The 22,967-nt window shown below is 40.6% G+C and overlaps 1 protein-coding gene across 3 annotated transcripts in view; it reads right to left on the bottom strand.

The window, feature by feature from the left end:
- Positions 1 to 22,967, bottom strand: part of SLC25A21 (solute carrier family 25 member 21) — a 483,415-nt gene that overhangs the window by 36,594 nt on the left and 423,854 nt on the right. For all 3 annotated transcript variants that reach the window (XM_034992345.1, XM_034992344.1, XM_034992346.1), the window contains exons 4-6: positions 14,014 to 14,080; positions 8,359 to 8,418; positions 4,746 to 4,853 (exon numbers count right to left, since the gene is read on the bottom strand). In XM_034992345.1, coding sequence (XP_034848236.1) covers positions 4,746 to 4,853; positions 8,359 to 8,418; positions 14,014 to 14,080 — 235 coding nt within the window. The remainder of the gene's footprint in view (positions 1 to 4,745; positions 4,854 to 8,358; positions 8,419 to 14,013; positions 14,081 to 22,967) is intronic.

Below are 22,967 nucleotides of genomic sequence, written 5' to 3'. Positions count from 1 at the left end.
TGCTCTGCTTTTCTTAAAGGTGTTGGCAAGCCACGTGGCCATTCTGCCTGCAGCCCATCCACTGAGTGTTCCACCACAACTTGAGCTATAATTAACCGAAAAGGCTGAAAATCAGCTTAGTTCAAAAATTCCATGTGAAGTGATTAAGTGGGCTTGATCAAGAATGCATATTTGGGGCGCCTGGGGGGCTCAGTCGGTGAAGTGTCCGACTCTCGATTTCGGCTTCAGGTCATGATCACAGACAGGGCCGTGAGATCGAGCCCTGCGTTGGGCTCCGTGCTGGGCGTGGAGCCCGCTTAAGATTCTCTCTCTCCCTCTCCTCCTCCCCCTCCCCTCAAAACAAAATACACGTTAATTTTGTACAATTATCCCAGAGGAAGCCTGTCTTGATTGTGCTGGAATTCTCTCCAAAGCGGCTTCAAATGTCTTTTGTGTCGATCTCTAGCTTCTGCTGCGATCTGCTAGCTCTTGACAGCAAACGGAGATCCAGCTACTTCTGTTCATGATAGTACATCTGCATCTGCGTTTAAAGACCTTGTCAGTAGGCACTGTAACTAGGCTCCCAGCCCTTAGGCCTTGATAAAGAGTTCTGGCTGAATGGATTGTATTGGCAGCTGAGCACTGCCTAACGTGGACCGAGGGAGCAAACCACACCCAGTACGCTGTCTACGTGCCCACGGCTGGAGTCAGCTGTGACTGCTCAGCATTAATTGGGGTACTCTCGCAAGATAAATGTCTTTAGGTAAACTTAAGCGTTTATGAGATCAACTTGCATCTTGAAATAGTTATCGTTGGTTGACTGCCTACCATGTGCCAGGTTCTGTGTTAAGATCTTTGCATATATTATCATATTTAAATTCTCATAAAAACGTGTAGTAACACCTACTGACACATTAAACCATCACTACCTGACAGGCTGCATTGACAGCTTTGCATACACATCTCAACCCTATTTCTATTATTCTTCTCTGACAAAATTGGAAACGACCATAGAGTGGGAAACATGAACTTGTCACATGGTCAGGGACAGAGATGGCCCTCTAGAGCTTGTGCTTCCAGCCACTTCACGGAAATGCCTTGCTGTAAGACAGCTGGACTGATCGCCATCATTTTATCACCGAGGGAACTGCATGAAACTTGTTCAAGGCCATGTTAGGAAATGGTAAAGAGCATGATGGGTGTATCTCTCTCCAACCCTGGGTCAGATTTGTCTGTTCACCCGTGGCTTTCCTGTTCTAGACAGCTCTGTGTATATATGTTCTTTGATAGTTCGCATGTAAGGTTTAAACGTTTTTTAGAAATTATAGAGCAGGAAAAAACGGGGGGTTTCTGCTACTATAAATGAAGTAATAGAAACTGAATTATGCAACATTCAGCCTTAAGATGGGCCAGCAAGTCATTCCTACCCAAATCAGCTGAGAAACTTCTCCCTAAAGGGAGGCTTAATCCTGGCAGAGCCAAAGAACATTTCTTTGGGATTACATACTTCTCTTTATACTGTTGTGGATTTCCTAAATTTTCTACAATGAAAATGTTACTTTTTTTTAAGTTTTTTTTTTTAAATTTATTCATTCGAGATACAGAGATACAGAGAGAGAGAGAGAATATGAGTAGAGGGAGAAGCAGAGGGAAGGGCAGAAGCAGGCCCCCCGCTGAGCAGGGAGCCCGATGTGGGGCTCGATCCCAGGACCCTGGGATCATGACCTGAGCTGAAGGCAGACGCTTAACCATCTGAGCCACCCAGGTGCCCTGAAAATGTTACTTTTTAAAGTAAATGTTCACAGGTAATGCTGAATACATTCTCATGATAAACATTCAACTACACAAAGCCCTTCCCCTAAACACTTACCTTCCACTCCCCCTCTTCTAGACTCCTTTCTAGAGGTAACCACAATTTAGAAGTTTGTATGAATTCCTTTGCATGACAGACCTGCACAGTCCTATAAGGAGATCACTACCCATACGTGGCTATTGACTACTCGAAATGTCCTAGTTCAAACTGAAGTGTGCTTGTAAGCATAAAATACACATGAGATTGAAAGACCAAATATGAAAAGGGTGTAAACTATCTCATATAATTTTTATACTGACTACATGTTGAAATGACAATATTTGGGATGTATTGGGTTAAATAATTAAAAATAAATAAATAAAATACAGTATTAATTTCATGTTTCTCTTTGCCTTTTTAAATATAGGTACTAGAAAATGTGGCTTACCTTATATTGGTATCAGCCAGCACTGCTCTGGAGTGTAGATCATTTTTAATACATTTACACACTTATTTATATAAAAGATTATTTTTTTGTGCTTTCTAATGTAAATATGCGTTACTTTTATACTTGGACTAAAACTTTTTTTAAAGTATAACCTTTAAATGCATTGATCATTAAATTAACTCCGTTCTTCCTTCCTTTCTCTTCCTCTTCCCCACCCCACCCATCACCTCCAATGCACACACTTCTTGACAACTGACAAAGCCTCAGAGTGAAGAAAGTAATAAGTATTCTTGGCCATACAAATGTTGAAGTGAGCCCACCTAACAATTGGATTACTCCAACCCAGGCACATATTAACAAAAAGTATCTCCTTTTTGGATAAAAGAAAGTGCTAGTCAATGGAAGAAGGCTTTGGAGTTAGTGGGTCCTAGACAAAAGACATAGGAAATAGCTACAGTTGCCAAAAATGACTACCAGTTATTTTTAAAGAACTAGATCCAAATTTGCTATTCTCATCATGTCATCTGTTCCTCTGATTTTTTTTTTTTCTTTTTCAGAAAGCATAGTTCCATTACTTTATGTTGGGTGACTATGTACCACCAACTCCTTTTCCCTTGATCAATATTGCTTATAAAGCACCACCTCAGTTCAGCTACTGAATCTTGATTGTTGTCAGAAATAAATGCTGACATGCGTGACCACATCTGACTCGTTTGAAGGTTATAAGGTACCGAAAATTTTTGTTCTGTCTAATACCTAAAAATGAGTCCAGTTCAGTGGATTCTGCAAAGGAAATGACCCCAACAAGCGCCTGTTCTCCCCGCACTTAAAAACTGCCTGCCTGCATATACATAAACAGTTGACACACAGCGCACTCCTGTCAGTGAGCTGGGACCACGTACACATACTCTTGTGTTAAGCTGGAAGGGTGTTTCCTGTGTTCTAGCAAGGCCTTAACGCAAGCAACATATTAGCAGCTCTTACTTGGCCTCAGTGTGGAACGTCCTTGAGGGCAGAGGAGAGACAAAGAACATTAGGCATGAGCAGGGGTGCTCTGATGACTCACTATTCTCATTCCCATGAGTGCTCCTTGGTGCCTTGTCCCATTTGCGTCCCTCTGGTTACGTGCTGCCTTGATAAAGGACCGCAGTTGAATACCTGTTTTCCTTTGCCCCCTCCTTGCTGCCTTGACAAACTTCCCAAGGACGAAAAGGAGGCCAGGGAGGAGGAGGAGCGCCACAATTTTCTTCTAGTTAGTAACTCTCCCAGTCTAATAAATCAAAATTTCCTTGAACAGATTTCACTGGGGGCTGCTCCATTTCAATAGGACATTCGAAAAGTGTTTCTTCTCTTTTCTTCCTATTCCTCACCACCTTTTTCCTTCATTCAAGGAAATAGAAAACAAAACAGAGACTAGGGCAACGCAAGGCCTTTCAATTTTTACTGAAGTGCCGAATATCACAGCAATTAAGGCAACCTTTTGAAACTTAAAAAAAAAAAAATTCTCCCTTAATTAGGATGGACTTCATCTGAGTGGCTACCATCTGCTGAAGCAGCCCAACCCTGTCCTCCTTGGGTCTTGGCAGCTACAGGTGAGTCGGGCCCCCTTCTTCTTGCCTACACCCCTGCTCAAGAAGCTGCCAGGGAGCTCTCAAGCAGTATCAGCAGGCAGGAAGTGGGGTGGGAGCGAGGGGGTCTCCACCCATTAGCAGCTGCCTAACTAGTAGGCAGGGGAACTATTCTACAGAGAACTTCAGGTCAGCAGATACTCCAAAGCAATTTATACCACATGCTACCCAGTTGTGGAATTAAAATGCTGAGGGAGGAAGGACCTAGCACGCCAATCTCCTTATTTTCTCCCTTACCTGGTGTTTGGCACCCAAAAGAATAAAAGAAGAACAGTTGGACTTGGTGGTTTAAAGGGAATTATTAGGCAACTGGGAGGAAGTGAAGGCAGCTGTCTTCATGGAACATCATGTACCAGTGACTAAATGTCAGGACCCATCATTGTCCAAGTGGTGACGTCTCCACAGGTTTAGTAACTCGCTTCATTCAGATTAAACCAAAAGACAAGCTTGACAGATTATCAGAATCTTTGGGGGAGGGCGGTGGGTGGAGTGGAGAAAGGAGTAAGGCAATTTTAAAAAATGACTTCATATTTTTTTTTAAAGCACAATATTATCACCTCTGTGGTTTTTCTTCAGTTTCTTCTAGCGTAATGTGAAATAGAAGTCTTGCCAAAAGTAGGGGAAACATTTCCAAATAAGTCCTTATAGATTACATTCCAAATCTAAAATAAAAACTTGTAAACATGTGTTTGCCCATCAGACTTCAGAACATTTTTGTTCACACTTCCCTTGTGGAAGAAACTTGACTTTTTCTTATGCTACTTCCTTAAAAATAATTTGCTATGGTTTTAACAAATGACTAAGAGCCGGGTTCATAATTATATATATATATAGCATATACATATTGAAAACAATTCGTTTACATTCCCTCACCAATAGGAAAACATTAAATGATTACCTCTGTAAATTTGTTCCGATTTGCTTGCAAGCCAACTTTTACTACCTCAAAAGGGTTAACCACGATAGCTTCTGTTAGTCCAGATCCTAATCCAGCAATGGCAAACGTCTAGAAAAGTTCAATCAATCAATAATTTAAAACAAGTTACGTATACTGAGTTAAACATCCTACTCATTACACTCTGCAGCTGAATGTTATGTGGAGAATGGAGAAACGTATATAAATGTACCATATACCATTACTAAACAGCTTTCGTTCTTGATTAGATGCTGACAATTCATGAAGAAGAAATTACAGAAGCCACAAACCACATCCTAAAAATTCAAAATAAAATGTCAAAGCCCCATCAACAATGACTTGTTCCTTTAATGAAAAGAAAGGTTGTTTTAGTGATTTAGGGTGGATACTAAAACATCTGCACATGTAACAATTAAAAGAGTCTGACTTATAAAAGGCGAGGCTCGTTTTTAAAACATCTACTTAAATCATTATTGAGCATTTCAAAAAATTCAAGAAGAACCAAAAATAAAATGTTTATAAAAAGCCAAATTTCAGATAACAAAACAGTGCAGCTGAAAACACTCAAATGTATAGCCCTGATGTTAGAGTCACTATTCTAGACAATTGACAAACAAAAAAAAATTTTTTATTCATCCTTTCCCTATTTAAAAAAAACCCTGATAACTGCCCTATTCTTCTAGACGTAGAAAATGAGGAATAAAAGTTGAGATCAGAAATGGCGAGGTTGTTCTGAAGGGCTCAGCCAAAATCTAGAACATCTCTCAAAAGATGATGTCAGGTTCTGATTTGCTCTCAGTTAAGAGCTTCTGCAATAAGGAACTATAACTTTCTCGACTTTTCCTCAAAGTAGAATGTTTAAGGGTTTTCCAGAAAACCTGTATCAAAAATAACCACAACAATTAAGACACACACACACACACACACACATACCAGAGAAACAAAATGAAACAAAGCCTCAAATTTCCAAAACAGATGTTGGAAAAAAATAGTTCTTTAGTGCTAAAGCTGTAATTCAGGAGAAGAGGGAACGCTATATACAGCCAAAAGAAGAAAAAAGCCAATGAAGAATAAAGAGCAGGTAACTCTTACTAGGAGTCTCTAATTTCTTCAAAGTAGACTAAAAGAGAAAAGAGAAAGGAATATTCCCTAACCTTGGAAGAAAAGGCAAGGTAGAACAAGGGAGGATCTAGAGGGAAGTCTGGATTCAGGTCCTGGTTCTGCCACTTCTGGGCTGTGTGACCAGGGCTGCCATATGCATTAGTTTGTGCACAGAAAAAGGTGTGTGTGTGTGTGTGTGTAGGCTGAGATCCCGCCTGCACCGCACTTGCCAAGCTGGAGCCCTGGAGAGGCATCCCCCAGGGGAAAGGGCAACTTTGCATAATTCACACAAAGGCACCACATGTGCGAGCTGCAACTCTGTGTCTAAATCACTCAGCCTTTTATAAGCCATAGTTTCCTCATCTGTAAAATGGAACAATGACATCTAATCTCCCTACCTCATATGAGGATCAAAACAACGTGTGAAGGCCTTTTTAAAGTGCTTTACAAAAACCATTGGTCCTGTTGCACATAAAAATGCAGAGGAAGAATGGGATCGTATACGGATTCAAGGAGAGGGAATAATTCATCATGTTTTCCTTTCACGCCCCTTCATTACGATTTTAAACACATTTGCATAGGGTAACAGACCAAATATTCCATTCATTTGTCTCAGACTTCCATCATGGAAGCCAAAACATGTGTGTGTGCACACACACACACACACACACGTCCCAAACTCTTCTGATGGGAAAGCTAAAATCCAGATGTTCAGGTTTTTATTACTTACTGTATGCAATCTTCCAAATAATTCACTTTTTTGTTCTTCTATAAAACTCAGCTACATTTGCTGTCAGAACTAGTGTTCAGCAGTCCCTTGTCAAAAGAATTGATCAGCTATCAGCAGATCACGTTACTTAGATGATTCCAGAGACCAGCGGTAACAGTGGGGTTCCCAGCCTCCTAGGCTTTTCATGTGCGAGAACCAGGGGACATTTAAGGGCTGTTTAAGTGTCTAGCTGTATCAAAAAGAAACTGGAATAAATGAATTCAAGGAAAGAGAACAACTGTCTGCAGTTTGCATGCATTCAGTTAGAGTAGCTGGAGTGGCCAAATGCTTTTCTGTTTTAATTCTCACGAGCCCAAAAGCCTGCAGCCTCTCACATGGTACCAATGCTCGACACAGGAACAGCCAGCTGGCCCTCTGGAGACCATATTTTATTGTCTTTTGCTAGGAAGTTTTTAATCCTCTCTTAACCAAGATGTTTTCAAAGTTGAGAATGACATTAAGACAGCGAGGCATTAAAAAAATAATCTGAGGGCGCCTGGGTGGCTCAGTTGGTTGGGCGACTGCCTTCGGCTCAGGTCATGATCCTGGAGTCCCGGGATCGAGTCCCGCATCGGGTTCCCTGCTCGGCAGGGAGTCTGCTTCTCCCTCTGACCCTCCTCCCTCTCATGCTCTCTGTCTCTCATTCTCTCTCTCTCAAACAAATAAATAAAATCTTAAAAAAAAAAAAATAATAATCTGAGCTAATATTAGGACTCATGCTGCCACTTCTACCATACAAAGCTATTTTGCAGTCACCTTGTTTAGGCAGGAGTCTGGGCGAGAAGTTTCTTAACAGGATCCTTCCTAGAGAAGGGGCATGTACGGTTTAAAAAATAACAGATATTTCTTCTTGGACAGTCTATTGGGCAGAGTAAATATTCTGAAGTAAACCTTTAAAAGTTAAGTAACGGAAGAGCTGAAGCTCAGAACACTGCCTCTCTGGTTGAGTTTTGAGGCCCATTGCAGCAGGTAAACCGGAGGACATTTCTAGGGGCTGGGAGGCCCACTGTCAGTTGGAGGGCCAATGTATCATTTGTTTTGCTTTGTTTTGTTTTTCAGATTTGGAGGGAGAAATCAGTGCACTTTCTCTCTCTCGGGCTCTTGCTGCACACATACTTGTAGAAGCCATCTGGCCACTCTAATTTATCTTATGAAAAGCAGCAGTCACCAAGAAGGAGAGGAGAGGCACTGAGCAATGTTCACATCACCATGCGATTTCCATGTAACAGCTGAGATGTGTCATTGTAGCATCGCTGTTCTCCGCAACCACTAAAGGTCCTTCAGTCTGCATCTGCCTACAGGGTGACCTGAAGTCCTGCATTTCCTACAGCTGGAGCAAAAGCTGGAAAAGTGACCTGTTAGGAAATGTTTTAGGCATACTGACTTTTGCATAAACAGATATGCACAGTACGTAGTATGTAAACACATGCATGCTTTGGCTTTCACAGAATCTTTGACAAATGTACTCTTTATTTTATATTCTTGACCATATCTCATATGGGTCTTTCCACACATATCACTGTTATCATAAATTCATCACTGGGAGCTATAAAATAGCCAAATTGTGAGTTATTAGGAAGATGGCTTTCAACAAGTAGCTGAACATTGAATAACTCGAATTCATATTTTAGTAGTTGGACTTGGGGAATCAAAAGGGTTTTTGTTTCCAGATTTTGGTTTATGAAATAACTCACACACTTAAGTATAATAAATACTCTCACTTACCAAAGCTGGCGACAGTGACACATATCCTAGCAATTTCTTGTACTGCTCAAAGGTGAAAAACTGTGAAACAAAACCAAACCCAGAGATTTATAACAATGTCTTGCAACAAACCCTTTAATTGACTCAAATTTCTTTAGTAAATCATGATATTAACCAGCATTTTAGAAAAATGATAAACCAACGAACACAGTTTTTAATCTGGTCTCAGGTAGTTGCTTAGTGGGCCTTACTTGAACATTCATATTTTCAAATGCAACTATAATAACCTACAGAAGAGCTGATGGAATCCTTTAGAGCAGTAAATGAACCATACAGCTTCCATTTACCATGACCATTTTCAGTTTCCCCAGACATCAATAGACTTTTTTATGGCAGTGATTCAAAATTATAGGCAGAGAGACCCCAAATCTCTGGTCTCCTATGTTTTCTCTGTGAACTGCTTTCCCAGTGAATGCCAGTTTTCTAACCCACTTGTAAAAGACACCCCCTTCTCATCTTTAACTTGAGCATATACTCTTGTGTATCTCCATTGTTTCATGGAGTTTCTAAACCCTCACTGATGATGAAGGTGCCATGGTAAAACAGAGAAGGACCCAATGAGGTCATGTAGTCCGTCCTGACTTAAAGCAAGACTGTCTTCAACCTTTCTCCTTTCACGAAGAAAGAGAGCTGCTTTTTCCTTCCTTTGACATCTGATGAAGATTTTGTAGGTTCCTTTCATGAGGTAACATTTCATATAATTTTCTCTGCAAATAAATTTCTATGGAGGCAAATGTCATCAGACTTCATGTAATGTGCCCCAAATACATTTCTCTCCTCTCTTTCTGTACTCTGTAATTTGGGAAACAATTCTCCTTGATCATGATGTTTTGCTCCTGGGAGCTCTGTTAGTAGAAGCTGCCAATGTCATTGGTAAGGCACAATCTTAGGTCCTGCTAGGGCCTGATTTTTAAGGCCCCAGAAAAGGCATGGGTACTTGATGGTCTCAAATGCCTTCTACTCTCTTACTTTGTAACTCAATAAGAGGGGGGAAGAAAAAAAAAGCAGATTTGGGGATCAAATAATACTCTGTTGTTAGAAAGAGGTAGTTCTATGTAGATATGGCTCTATGAGTCTTTGGGCAGAGATTTTGATTCTTTTAAAGACCCAGGAATAACTTTTGTGCCATGTTTCTTTAACTCAACTACAGATGTAGACTTTTCTAGATCAGGGATTCCTTCATTTACTCATTCAACAAATATTTATTGGATGCCTCCTGCAGCAGTGAATAAAGAGAAACCCCTGCCTCCTTGATCTAACATTCTAGTGGATGGTGTCAACTCCGAAACTCTCCTGGTGTTAAAAAAAAAGCACCAGTGGCCACCGTTTTGGTGAAACCATTAACCATGGAAGGAAAAGTGTTACTGTCTTAGGCTTTACAGATAAGTTTTTTTCTTCATTTTTATGGTCACTATCATCACTATTCTTTGACAATCACCTTGCTAGGGTTTTGATGGGAGCAGTCCTGGGACTGAATCCTGGCTATGCTACTTAGCTGTGAAAGCCTGGGCAAGTCACCTGACCTTTCCAGCCCTCGAGAACACAAAACTTACCTTCTAAAATATTCCTTAAATAACAGAATTTAAGTAAGATTTTCTGACATGCCTGACACAGATAGGACTTTCAGAAAATCTTAGTTTTCATTCTCTTTCTTCACTTTGGGCTAATGGAGGAACCACAGTTACTTGTATCCCTCACGATAGCTTGCTGTGGTCCAGGTAACATGCGAAGGCCTTGGCAGGTGCTACTGGGCCGAATCCATACAAGACCATCAGAAAACAGGTTATAGTACGATCATGGTTCTCATTCTGTAGATCCACATCCTGCAGTTAGTGAGTAGAAGGACTGACTGCAAAGCCTGTGTATGCTCTTAAACATGACATATGCTTGCTCACTGCTGAGCCGTGACTGTTAACAGTTTGGGATTCTCTGCCCCAGAGTTTTCTTGCTGCTGAGGTCTTCTTGCCTTCCCTGACCTTGGAAGCCCGGAGTCCCTCAAGGCAGAAGGTTTCAAACCTTTCGGAGCACAATCTATGTAAAAAGTATTCACGTAACACACACGCGCGCGCGCACGTACGAACGCATGCGCACACGCACGAAGGCAGTGTTCGCGCACGCACGCACGCATGCGCACACGCACGAAGGCAGTGTTCGCGCGCACGCACGCATGCGCACACGCACGAAGGCAGTATTCGCGCACGCACGCACGCGTGCACACACGCACGAAGGCAGTGTACCCTTGTATTTATTTATAACTGAAAGAAAACATTGCTGTAAAACAGTGTTTCCCCCTCCCTGTGTGTAATGCACTATGTTTCTATTCTGTTTCGTAAAAAACATTCTGGTCATGACCCATTACATCTAGTGACCCACTTAATTGATTTTATGACTCATAGGTCATGACCTACATTTGGAAACACTGAATACTGGGTTCAGGGAAGTTCTGGGATGGATGGACCTCACAAAAGGCCTCACCACCTTGTTCTCTTCCAGTGTGAGGATGCGGTTTTGATTTTTGTTCTTCTTTATTTCTGACTTTCTGTAGTTACAAGGGATTAAGGACCAAACTGGGATCTCAGGGGAGAAGTCTGGGGACAGGCACTTGGCCTGTCATTGTAGCAATTCTCACAGGGAATTCCAAGTCTATGTGTCGGGGCAATTCTAGGCTTTTCCTATTCCATCTCTAAAATTGTGAGAAAACCAAGCTACTATTAGCTGACTGGTACTCATCAGCAGTGTTGCTGGAAGATTTTGGCGAATGCCTAGGTGAAATGATTCAGACACTCTTATCCAGCACCTCTGTCCTGTGAACTCTAGCTGCCTTGCCCTCTCCAGCCTGTCAGCTCCGTCTCAACCCAGGGAGTACACTGGGCTCTGCTCACATTTCCCCTGCGTGCCCGGGGTCTGGAAAAACCTCTCAAGGCAGTAAGTTGGGGGCAAACCATAGAGCTCTTCTCATTTGTTCCCTGTCCCTGCCCTTCCTTGTCTGATGTCCAGTGTCCTGAAAACTGTGGTTTCATATATTTTGTTCATTTTTGTTGTTGCCGTTTCAGGCAGGAGAGTAAATCTGGTCTCTGTTACTCTATCTTGGCTGGAAATGGAAGTCTTGGTCTTCCAAAAACTGAATAGTAGATGTGGGAATTTTGGGGACTAGGATAGGAATGTCTCCTGTGATAAATCAATTCACTTCCGTTCTGTTTCTTTCTCTATGTTTCATTTGTGCATCTAACATCGGTTGAGCATCTAGTGTGTGTAGACACAATGACAGGTGTAGGAGGGGTGGTGAATAGCCTTCACAATTCCTACTCTCTCGTGGGTCTGGTTAGCATCAGGCAGTCCTGGAGAGTCTGTCCATGGAAAAATGCTGTTTTTGGACCTGTGAATCTCAAGACCAGACCCAGGAAACTTGAACGTGGTGCCTCCCATGTCTGAAGGGCCAGTTGGTCTCTTTCTGAGGTCTTTATTTCCTTTTGCTAACTGCAATACTAATTCTGTCTTCATCTGTGAAGGGGTAAGTTTCATTTATTTAGCATCGATGAGTCTTATTTTAATGATGAATCCCATTTCAAAGAATACAGTGCAGAAAAACTTCACATTGTCTGTTTCTGATTATAATAATGATTGTGATTGAAGTGTCAGTACCAAGGAATATACACACACACATGTATATTCACATATATTCATGTATATGTATGTATGTGTGGGTATATTTATACATATACTTACATATGGTCTCTGAATATTTTTTCTGAAGTAAACTTTGATGCCATACAATGAAGCACTTTATGATGTATGAAATCGTTACAATCAGATGATTGCTTTCCTCACAAATTCTAAGATAAATATCTATAAAATTTTCTATGAATATTTTCATAAATTGTATTGAAAAACTAGTGCTATCCATCTGGCAAAGATACACTTAACTCCAAGTTATACTTAAAAAGCCAATGCACTTACCATATGTCTCAATAATTTTAAGGTAAAATCAACTTGAAACAAGATGTCTGGGACACATACACCATATCCAGTTGCCCAAAAGTTCATCTGTTAACCATTGCTCTGGCAGCGAGCATTGCTTTTTTCTTCAGTAGAGACTAACTCAGTTTTGTAAAGCTCAACTTTTTTTTTTCCTTACATAAAAGACTGTTCAACACTGATAAACTTTAATCCTCTTCAAATTTAAATGAAATTTTCTCCAATGTATAGTATTAAGGAAAAATATTCCAGGAAAAACTTTAATTATAACTTACTCTATTTATCCATGTAAAACACTGAACAAATGAACATATTATTCCATGGAGACAAAGTGACTTTCCTTTTGAAAAGGAACTCTGCTCTGTTTGTTTACTTGGGCAATCTTTTATCAAGTGAGGCCATTTCATAATTCAATTCAGCCCTCTTGTGTACTTTGGTGAACTTTTTCCAGATTCTCTACTGCGATTCAGATCCTTATAATGAAATTTGTATTGAAGTAATAATATAAAATCACAGAAACTATGGCAACAAAGGGGATGAATTTATAGAGAAAGTATGTTTTACAGCTTTGTTTTCTGAATTCTAGACCTGAATCAAATCCTATTAAATTACTATTTTGACATAATGTAGAAGTATGGTGTCTGTGCATGTCGGTTATTTTATCATAAAATTTAACTTAGTCTACCTCTTAACTTACTGAGCAAAAGTATAGAAATTGTCCCATCTTACTTCTCAGGAATATTGGGAATACAAATTGAGTAATGTATCTGAAAAAAGCTTTATGTCATTAGTTGGAAAGGAGGTCTTTTGGTCTAAGTGTATGTTATCCTTCTTATGGAAAGACAAAGCCCTATTTGGTGAAGTCAGTGGTGTGGGGGAGGGGGCACTGACAGCCAGAGTCACTGTGATCAGGACTTCTGTTCGAGAGAACATAGAAAAGAGTGATCAGATTTAGTTCTTTCTTCCCTGGAGGTCCTGCCAGATCTCTGTGTTCCTATCCAGATACCAAACCAACAAATAGTACATAAACTCCCATAGTTATGTGGTTAAAGAGTGGAAATCAGCATAGCGGAAGTAATAATTTTGTAAAAACCAGAGTAGAGAATTTTAACAGAGGAGACCAGGGTGGAGGGGGTAGGGAAAGAAATGAAGTTAGCATTCCAAGTAAATGTGTTATATGAGAATCATGTACAAAGAAATACAGTGTATTAGTTTGCTCTGTTCATAAAATGGAACGGATTTAGGGAAAAAGGTTTTTCTACCACTCTTCCCTCGTCTCCTCTCCCTCTCTCTTTAATAATTATTGCTACCAAGGAAAATTGATGAATTGCTTTGAGAAAAAGGTCCAGTTATTTTGTGGCTGCTGTGGTTCAATTACATGAATTTCATTCACTACTGTACTTTTTGTATAATCTCATCAGAAGGGAGTGCCTTTACCTGAAAAAAAAATCCATAAATCAATATTTGAGAGAGTGACCTGGCCTAATTATAATAAAAGTTATGCTATAATTTCCACATTAAATTTTTCACTCTCTTATCTTTAATTCACATTAACATCCCATAGTTTGTTGTGGGATGTTTTAGGGGTGAAGTTGTTACTGCAGTCTATTTTCACTTGGTGGAAAGGTATACAATGCTTACCTTCACTGCTCTTTTTGGTGTTTCAGCCAAGATTGGTGGCAGAATCCCCTTGTAAAAACCAAACAATCTATTGGAGAAATAAAAGACTTTATGTAAAGGAATCAGGAAACGGGTAATTCTGCTTTTGTTTATAGATAAAGCAACTAATCTTAAAGTATCCCCAATTATTCAATGTAGCACACCAATCATGAAGTTTTCCTTTGTTTTAATTCTAATGTGCAGAGATTATGAATTCTACAATTATTAACACTATGAAATTCAGAAGAATGGCACCAAGACTGGAATCCCCTGGGTACATTGCTAACCACAACAATGAGTTGTACCTAAAGAATGAACTTGACCTTCCTCACTCTAAGGGATCTTGAATTTATGTTCTCAGTTGTATGGTAGGTAGCTTCAAGCTGTCCACAGTTTCGTTTTTTTTTTTTTTTAAAGGTTTTATTTATTTATTTGACAGAGAGAAACAGTGAGAGAGGGAACACAAGCAGGGGGGATCGGAAGAGGGAGAAGCAGGCTTTCCGCAGAGCAGGGAGCCCTATGTGGGGCTCGATCCCAGGACCCTGGGATCATGACCTGAGCCGAAGGCAGACACTTAACGACTGAGCCACCCAGGTGCCCCGAAGCTGTCCACAGTTTTGCACTTCCTCCCTTGACCAAATGAGGTTCGGGTTATACCTGAGCCCACAGACTGGAACTTTCTGTGCTAACAGGGGCACAAATCCTTACTTTCAGCTCTACTAACACAAAGGAACTAACAAGCTCTATGACTACGGAAACTGAGCTCCCAGCCCTGTCCTGAGTTAGTAATGATCTTTTTAACTTCCTTGATGGAGATAGAAGGTCAGGGACATACGTTGCTGGCAGAAGAAATGTCAAACTTCCTTGCTGATACACAGTCTTACAGGGCCTGGGATGACTGTGAATGCCAATGTTGAGGGACTTGTCACATACTCAAATGTTTTTAGAAACAAAAACAAGGGCGCCTGGGTGGCTCAGTCGTTAAGCGTCTGCCTTTGGCTCAGGTCATGATCCCAGGGTCCTGGGATGGAGTCCCACATCGGGTTCCCTCCTCGGCGGGAAGCCTGCTCTCCCTCCCCCACTCCCGCTGCTTGTGTTCCTGCTCTCGGCTATCTGTCTCTGTCAAATAAATAAATAAAATCTTAAAAAAAAAAAAAAAGGAAAACAAAAACAAAAAACAAAACCGAGAATGAGTGCCATATGCTTATGATAAGGTTCATAAAATGTCACCACTTATTTCATATAAGATTTTAAGATTCAAAATTTTAAATTTGTCCACCCTGTTCCAGATGAACCCATAAGTGACTACAGAAAAAAACCAGGACTCAATGTGTTTGTATCTTAGGATGTCCATTTAACATAGAACTGGGGCTTCTCCGACTGACCTCTCAAGCTTCACTCCAACTTCCTTAAATTGGGTTCTGCTTCTAGAACAAGTTAAGAATTTATATATATTAATCCTCTGTGTCACCCAATCCAACGTGGTGATCTCTTTCTCTTCCCTGATTGACTGGCTTACAAAGCACACTTCAGTTAGGGAAGCAAAGGGTTTGTTTTATAGCTTCTAAATTGTTGGCTCCTTGAGGGCTAAGTGTGCATTAGTGTGCTTACCCCAGAGTCTTCTCTATGTGTGGGTATATAACCAGGACACAAACGTTTGTTAAGCATGTTGATTTCGCAAAGGGTAAGAAAGGAATCAAATGATCCCCTGATACGGGCTTACTCTACCCAGTACTTTTGACTTAATGGATAGTGCTAGCAGACATATGATTTGAAGAATTATGGGAATTCATGCTTCTACCTCCTTTCCATTCCAATTTCAACTACTAATGCCTGAAATTCACTTATAAAATTCAAATACCACCACTCTTTATCATTTACATTTCATTATAAATTAATCATTACATAATTTTCAGCATAAGAGTGACTAAGCATAGGCTCGGTCTTCCCAGAAGATAAATGTGATTATCTGAATAGAAGTTCTACATTTATAATGAAAGATTTATTAGTTCTGTTCTTTCTGTGCTGATTTTTCCATATCTGGAAGATTATGTCTGGTTTTTGGGGAAAAAGTTAAGAAGAACATTTAAATAACTACAGCTTCTAGAACAGAGTGTCCCTGTTAATAATAGAGGTACTTGAAATCCCATACAACAGAGAGCAGTTACAGGAAGAACAGTCACTCAGCCTGGAGAACAGTCATAGGGAGAAACATGATGAACATGACTAATCTCTTGAAAGGTGAGCATGTAGGAAAGAGCTTCGACTTTTCCTTTTGTTTTCAGGTGGTAGAACTAGGACCAACAGATGGAAGGAACAAGAAAAGACACATTATTGGGGTGCCTGGGTGGCTCAGATGATTAAGCGTCTGCCTTCGGCTCAGGTCATGATCCCAGGGTCTTGGGATTGAGCCCTGCATCAGGCTTCCTGCTTGGCGGGAAGCCTGCTTCTCCCTTTCCCACTCCCCCTGCTTGTGTTCCCACTCTCGCTATCTCTCTGTCAAATAAATAAATAAAACCTTAAAAAAAAAAAAAGAGAAGACACATTATTGATCCAGTAGGAGCTTAATATAAGGAAGTACTCCTAATAGAATTATCTACAGATGGAATAGGCTGTCCTGAAAAATGATGAATTCTCCTTCATGGTAAATGGTCAAGCAGTCTGGATGGCCACTTGTCATGGATGCCAGAGATGGGATGTATACAGCAATGGATGAACTTGATGGCCCTCAAGATCGGTCTACTCCAACCCTCAGATTTCATGGTTCTAAGAAAAATAACAGGAGGATATGGGAAAGTGCTTTCCTGAAGAGACAAAATCTGCCTTAACTTCAAACTTCTGCCTAAAGTAGAGTATTGCTTCTCTGGAGAAGGACAGAAATCTTCTGAGTAACACAGAAGGTCTTCATTTTAAAAATGATGGGAGAAAATATTAAAAAGAGGTGTAAGGCAGGAGGGAAGAGAGGCAGCTGGGAGAACCATAAGGATTTAATCTGAAAAGAGCTGGGAGGTCCAGAGCCCTCTGCTTCAAGTTGGCGATGCTTCCTTGATGTGCCCTCCTTCCCGTCTCTCTGCTCGGTTCCTTTCATGTGTAATCATCCCCCCCACCACCCCCAAATCCCTGCCACTGCCTCCAGCCATCCCACCATCCTGAACTTTCTAACAGTGAATGAACAGCTTTAATGGACCATAGGCAGGCTTTGTTTGAAAATGGGAACCTAGATCTACTTCCTTGCACTGTTTTCAAAATATATCCTTGCAATAGTAGACATCTACAGAATAGTCAGGCCACCACCTCTTCTGTTGAGAACTGCCCCACCCAATTTTTTAAAACACTGGAGCCAACACATTAGTAAAATATGATACCGCTTGTAGGCAGTTGGTTGATTGGGCACCTCACCAAATGGACCCAAATGGTATTCTGTCTCTTTGCCCCAATCTGATCCAAGCTAGACCTAGCAGAGTTTTTCTCCAGGATTTGGGAATTAGAACTGAAAAAGTCAAGTCTCGCTCTGTGTGGTTGGAGCTCTAAGACAGAAAGCTAGCATATCAGGGACAGTCTGTCATTTGGAGAAAGTCAATCTGCAGTGATAAAAAAGAAGGAAGCTACCATTCAGGGAAACACAGAAGCAAAATGGAGAAGAGAAGTTCTGATACTGGGTGTATGACCCTGCTGCCAGCAAGTTTTTACACTGAGTTATATCTCAACCTTTCTTGAATATTGGCATTTCCCTTTGCTTTTCATTCTTTGAGATATCCAGTATCACTTAGAATAAATTTCTTTTTTTTTTACACCTAAATAATTCTGAGTTGGGTTTATTACTTAACAACCCAAAGTCCTGAATCCAGAAAGTAAGCCTCACGGCCCCTACAGTCAAAGTGGCTGCCACAGGACCTCCGTGCCACACCCTCTCCCACGAAGAGCCTTTTTGTCAGTGAAGATTGGCCCTTGGGCCAATTAGAAGAGTCACACCTAAAATTAGAGAAAGAGAATGTGGTGGGGGCAAGGTCACGAGCTGACGAGCTACTTTTCTTGATTGATTAGATAATTACTGGAAGCTTTCCTAAGGTAAAGTACAACATACAGATTCTTAAAAACAAAAAGGAATTGTCATGTTTTATGAAGGAGATACTTTTTTTTTTTCTGCTAAAGAACTAATGCTTATACCTACATGCACTGTTCACTCTGCCAAATTTTTCTGCCTTCATGTAGTTTTGGCTTGAAATACAGAGCATGTGGCTGAAGAGGACAGAAACTAGGGAAGTTGAGAGATTTGTGACACCCATATCAACATGCTTTATCCTGCTTACTTCTCAAGAAGCAGACTGACACATCCAGTCTACTTCCTAGATGAATGGAAACTAATTCTAATGTGTATGTAGCATTAATAGCAGTTCTTATCCCTGAAAAGACAGTAAAGCCACCATTCTGGCTTTAAGTTTTGACCAATATCAAGCCAACTGGAGAACTCTTTGGAAGAGGCATGAAAACCAATGCAAGACCTCCCATAACAAGGTGGTATGAACTATATGTCAGTCCTCAGTTTGTTTCTCAAAATTGTTATTTCTAAAAGTTGTGAATTTGGTTTTAATTATCCTATGTAGGAAAATGTTAAGTTGGATGTTTATGGACTTTTGTTGATATTGATAGAAGTAAAATAGTCAAAATTTGTCAAAGGCTTACTATGTGCTAGCCACTCTGTTAAGAATAAATGTATGTATAAAGAACTTCTTAAACTCAACACCCAAAGAACAAATGATCCAATCAAGAAGTGGGCAGAAGACATGAACAGCATTTTTCCAAAGAAGACATCCAAATGGCCAACAGACCCATGAAAAAGTGCTCAACATCGCTCGGCATCAGGGAAATCCAAATCAAAACCTCAGTGAGATATCACCTCACACCAGTCAGAATGGCTAAAATTAACAAGTCAGGAAACGACAGATGTTGGCGGGGATGCGGAGAAAGGGGAACCCTCCTACACTGTTGGTGGGAATGCAAGCTGGTGCAGCCACTCTGGGAAACAGTATGGAGGTTCTTCAAAAAGTTGAAAATAGAGCTACCCTATGGTCCAGCAATTGCACTACTGGGTATTTACCCCAAAGATACAAATGTAGGGATCCGAAGGGGTACGTGCACCCTGATGTTTATAGCAGCAAGGTCCACAATAGCCAAACTACGGAAAGAGCCAAGATGTCCATTGACAGATGAATGCATAAAGAAGACGTGGTGTATATATACAATGGAATATTATGCAGCCATCAAAAGGAATGAGATCTTGCCATTTGCAACGATGTGGATGGAACTGGAGGGTATTATGCTGAGCGAAATAAGTCAATCAGAGAAAGACATGTATCATATGATCTCACTGATATGAGGAATTCTTAATCTCAGGAAACAAACTGAGGGAGGGTTGCTGGAGTGGTGGGGGGTGGGAGGGATAGGGTGTCTGGGTGATAGACATTGGGGAGGGTATGTGCTATGGTGAGCACTGTGAATTATGTAAGACTATTGAATCACAGACCTGTACCTCTGAAACAAATAATATATTATATGTTAAAAAAAAAAAAAGAAGAAGATAGTAGGAGGGGAAGAATGAAGGGGGGGGGAAATCAGAGGGGGAAATGAACCATGAGAGATGATGGACTCTGAAAAACAAACTGAGGGTTCTAGAGGGGAGGGGGGTGGGAGGATGGGTTAGCCTGGTGATGGGTATTAAAGAGGGCACGTTCTGCATGGAGCACTGGGTGTTATGCGCAAACAATGAATCATGGAACACAACATCAAAAATTAATGATGTAATGTATGGTGATTAACAACATAATAATAATAAAAAAATAAAAAATAAAGATAAAAAAAGAATAAATGTATGTAGGCATATGGACATATTTTAATCTCCTTCAACTTTCACAACAATCTTTTGAAGAGGTATGATTATTTTCTTTTTTTTTTTGGAATGATTATTTTCTTCACTTTGCAGGTGAGGCCTACTGTCAATCACTGTCAAACAGGGGACAGTGACTCAAATCAAGTTCCGTTGTCCTCACAGTCCATGTCCTTGACCACTGGGCTATGCTCTATTGCAATTTTTCTTGAAATAAATTTATTTCCAAGGGTGCCTGGGTAGCTCAGTCATTAAACGTCTGCCTTCGGCTCAGGTCATGATCCCGGGGTCCCGGGATCGAGCCCCGCATCGGGCTCCCTGCTCTGCGAGAAGCCTGCTTCTCCCTCTCCCACTCCCCCTGCTTGTGTTCCCTCTCTCACTGTGTCTGTCTCTGTCAAATAAATAAATAAACTCTTTAAAAAAAATTATTTCCATAAACACTTTTGAAAAGTTATTGTATGTTGCAAAAATGTCTTATCACTTCTTATTTTAGGAAAACTCAGAAATGGTGATCAAAAATCAGTTTTCTAGTCCCATTTCCATTCAGTTCTGTTTTAAAGTAATGTGAAACACTACCTGCATAACCGATTAATCTGGGCTGACATGAACAAGATCATTTTTTTGTGAAAGCTTTTGGGTTGTTAAGTATTTTCTAGTTGTATCAGAATGAGAAACAAACAAAAAAAATAGGTCCAAGGATAAATATTTTTCTCCCCAGGATAACTTTTGTTCTTAAGGGGAATACCAGGATAATACTGTCAGTGTGGGAGAAAGACAATACTTCAGTAATATGTTAAAACACTGAAATATTAATACTACATATTAAAGTAAAAACTGTTATCATCCAAAAAAAGTCAGTGGGGAGCACTGTTGGTTGCTCACCCAACAGATATCCCTCTTTGTTCCTTGGGGTGCAGGTATTCACCATGCCCTGTACTCAGGGAAGAAACCCCTTCGCTAGTCCAAGGATGAAACAGCATTCTTCAAGCCAATCATGGTGGTCCCATTGCCTTGCTGGTGAATCCTGTCACATGTATGGACACATGATCCAAACCCAGCCCATGAGACCAGTGGTAGGAAGAGGGGAATGTATGCTGGAAGTCCTGGATTTCTAGCCCAAGGAAAAGAGGCCCATGGAAAGAAAAGTCCTTCTTTTTTGCTAGCTGTTGCACTGTCGGCATGAGGTGCCTCTGTACTGCAGTCAAATGAGGTATCATTGCCCACAAACCAAAGAAGGCCAGCACAAAGATGGAAAGGACCTGGATTGCAATGACATTATTGGGCTGTTGAATTAGTCAATCTTAGCAATCTGCCTCCAGATTTCTGGTTAGGTGAAATTAAAAATACATCTTTACTATCTGAGTTGCTTTCAACTATGTCTTCTGTTAACGTACAGCTGAAAAAATTTGAGAAGAACATGCACAATGTAGTTTTGATCTTCACTAGCAAATAGCCTTTAACACCCCCATTTCTGAAAAAGCCTTAAGTTAGAAATCTTCAATCATAATTATAGTGAAGGGAGTTGTTGAATGTTAAGCAAAGCATTTAGAAGGAGACTGTGAGAACCATTTTGAGAAATGGTTTTAGATTATTTCTTTCAGGAGCCCATCACACATTAAAATCCTGTCCTATTAGGATGATTATCTATGGGAGAACCCCATGCCACACATGGAATAGCTCATAAGCAAATATCAGGATAGGGTTCCAGGTCTCCAAAGCCATTAATGGTGGTTCATATACTAATGAGAGTCGTTGTTCAGAAACATAAGTAGATACAGAGTACTACAATATTGGATCACATTTGTTTTTCATTGTATAATCAAAACAGGCCTTGTATTACTTATGTACATCTATAAAATGAAGATCAAAAATGCATTGCACGTGTTCTTCACTCAAAAACACAGCTCATACATAGCTTATTTGAAACACAGGTTTGTGCCAAAGCTCACAAAATAATTTTACCCCTCATTTCCCCCCACCCCTATTTTTAAAGTGTGAAGCTATTTTAACATATTGAGCGGCTCCAAGGTCATAGCCCAGTGGCTCCAAGGTCATAGCCCAATCAATGAAAAGATGCTGATTGTATGAAAGAAGGAGATGTGGACTCTCCTTTGAGTTCTAGTTTGTGTCCCATCTTGGTGGTTCATTTATGGCAAGTCGAACTTTTGAAGAAGCCTCCTGCTGTCTCTCCTTAGTAGGGTCCAATTTTAGGTTACCTTTGTTTAAGGTCCAAACTTTAGACGCCCAAAGAGACTAGACAGATCCTTAATTAAACATCTTGTACCTGACAACATCTTTAGTCCATTTGGATGGCTGAAAAAAAGTTACTGGCTTTCAGTCAGCTACTGAAATTTGAAGACTTTGTGGTAAATAGAGGGTAGACAGGACAGGGCTTAACATTGTCAAAATTTGACTCAGGTAAAGAAACCAAAAAGGAGTGGAAAAATCACATGTTCTGTCTGCCCCTCCTTTTTTCCTTCTGAATCACCCCCTTGTTGGTTTTGCTGTTTTTTTTTCTAATTTAGTATGTCGAAAGTGTTTGTTTGGAAGTCATTTGTACCGTGCAATTGGACTGCTCCTACAGGGAGGCTGGGAAATTTCCGAAGTTGCTGGGCTAGTAAGCAGGATTTTGGTGTTAGGAAAAACAACGTGGAATCTTTTCTTCTTTGCGGCCCCCAAGGAGAAAGGGAAAGATGTAGCTCTTTCAAAACCAACCTTGGGAGGGAGTTAAACCCTGTTGTCCGTCAGAAAGGTTGTCAGAAAACTCAACTGATAGGTTCCTGAGAAAATGAGTATAAGAAAACTGTGAATGGGCGCCTGGGTGGCTCAGTTGGTTGAGCGGCTGCCTTCGGCTCAGGTCATGATCCTGGAGTCCCGGGATCGAGTCCCGCATCAGGCTCCCTGCTCAGCAGGGAGTCTGCTTCTCCCTCTGACCCTCTTACCTCTCGTGCTATCTCTCATTCTCTCTCACTCAAAGAAAGAAAGAAAGAAAGAAAGAAAGAAAGAAAGAAAGAAAGAAAGAAAGAAAGAAAGAAAGAAAGAAAGAAAGAAA

Source organism: Mirounga leonina, unplaced genomic scaffold (assembly GCF_011800145.1).
Source record: "Mirounga leonina isolate KUSES-001 unplaced genomic scaffold, KU_Mleo_1.0 Mir_82, whole genome shotgun sequence".
Classification (NCBI taxonomy): domain Eukaryota; kingdom Metazoa; phylum Chordata; class Mammalia; order Carnivora; family Phocidae; genus Mirounga; species Mirounga leonina.
This window is presented reverse-complemented; position numbering and strand designations above follow the sequence as displayed.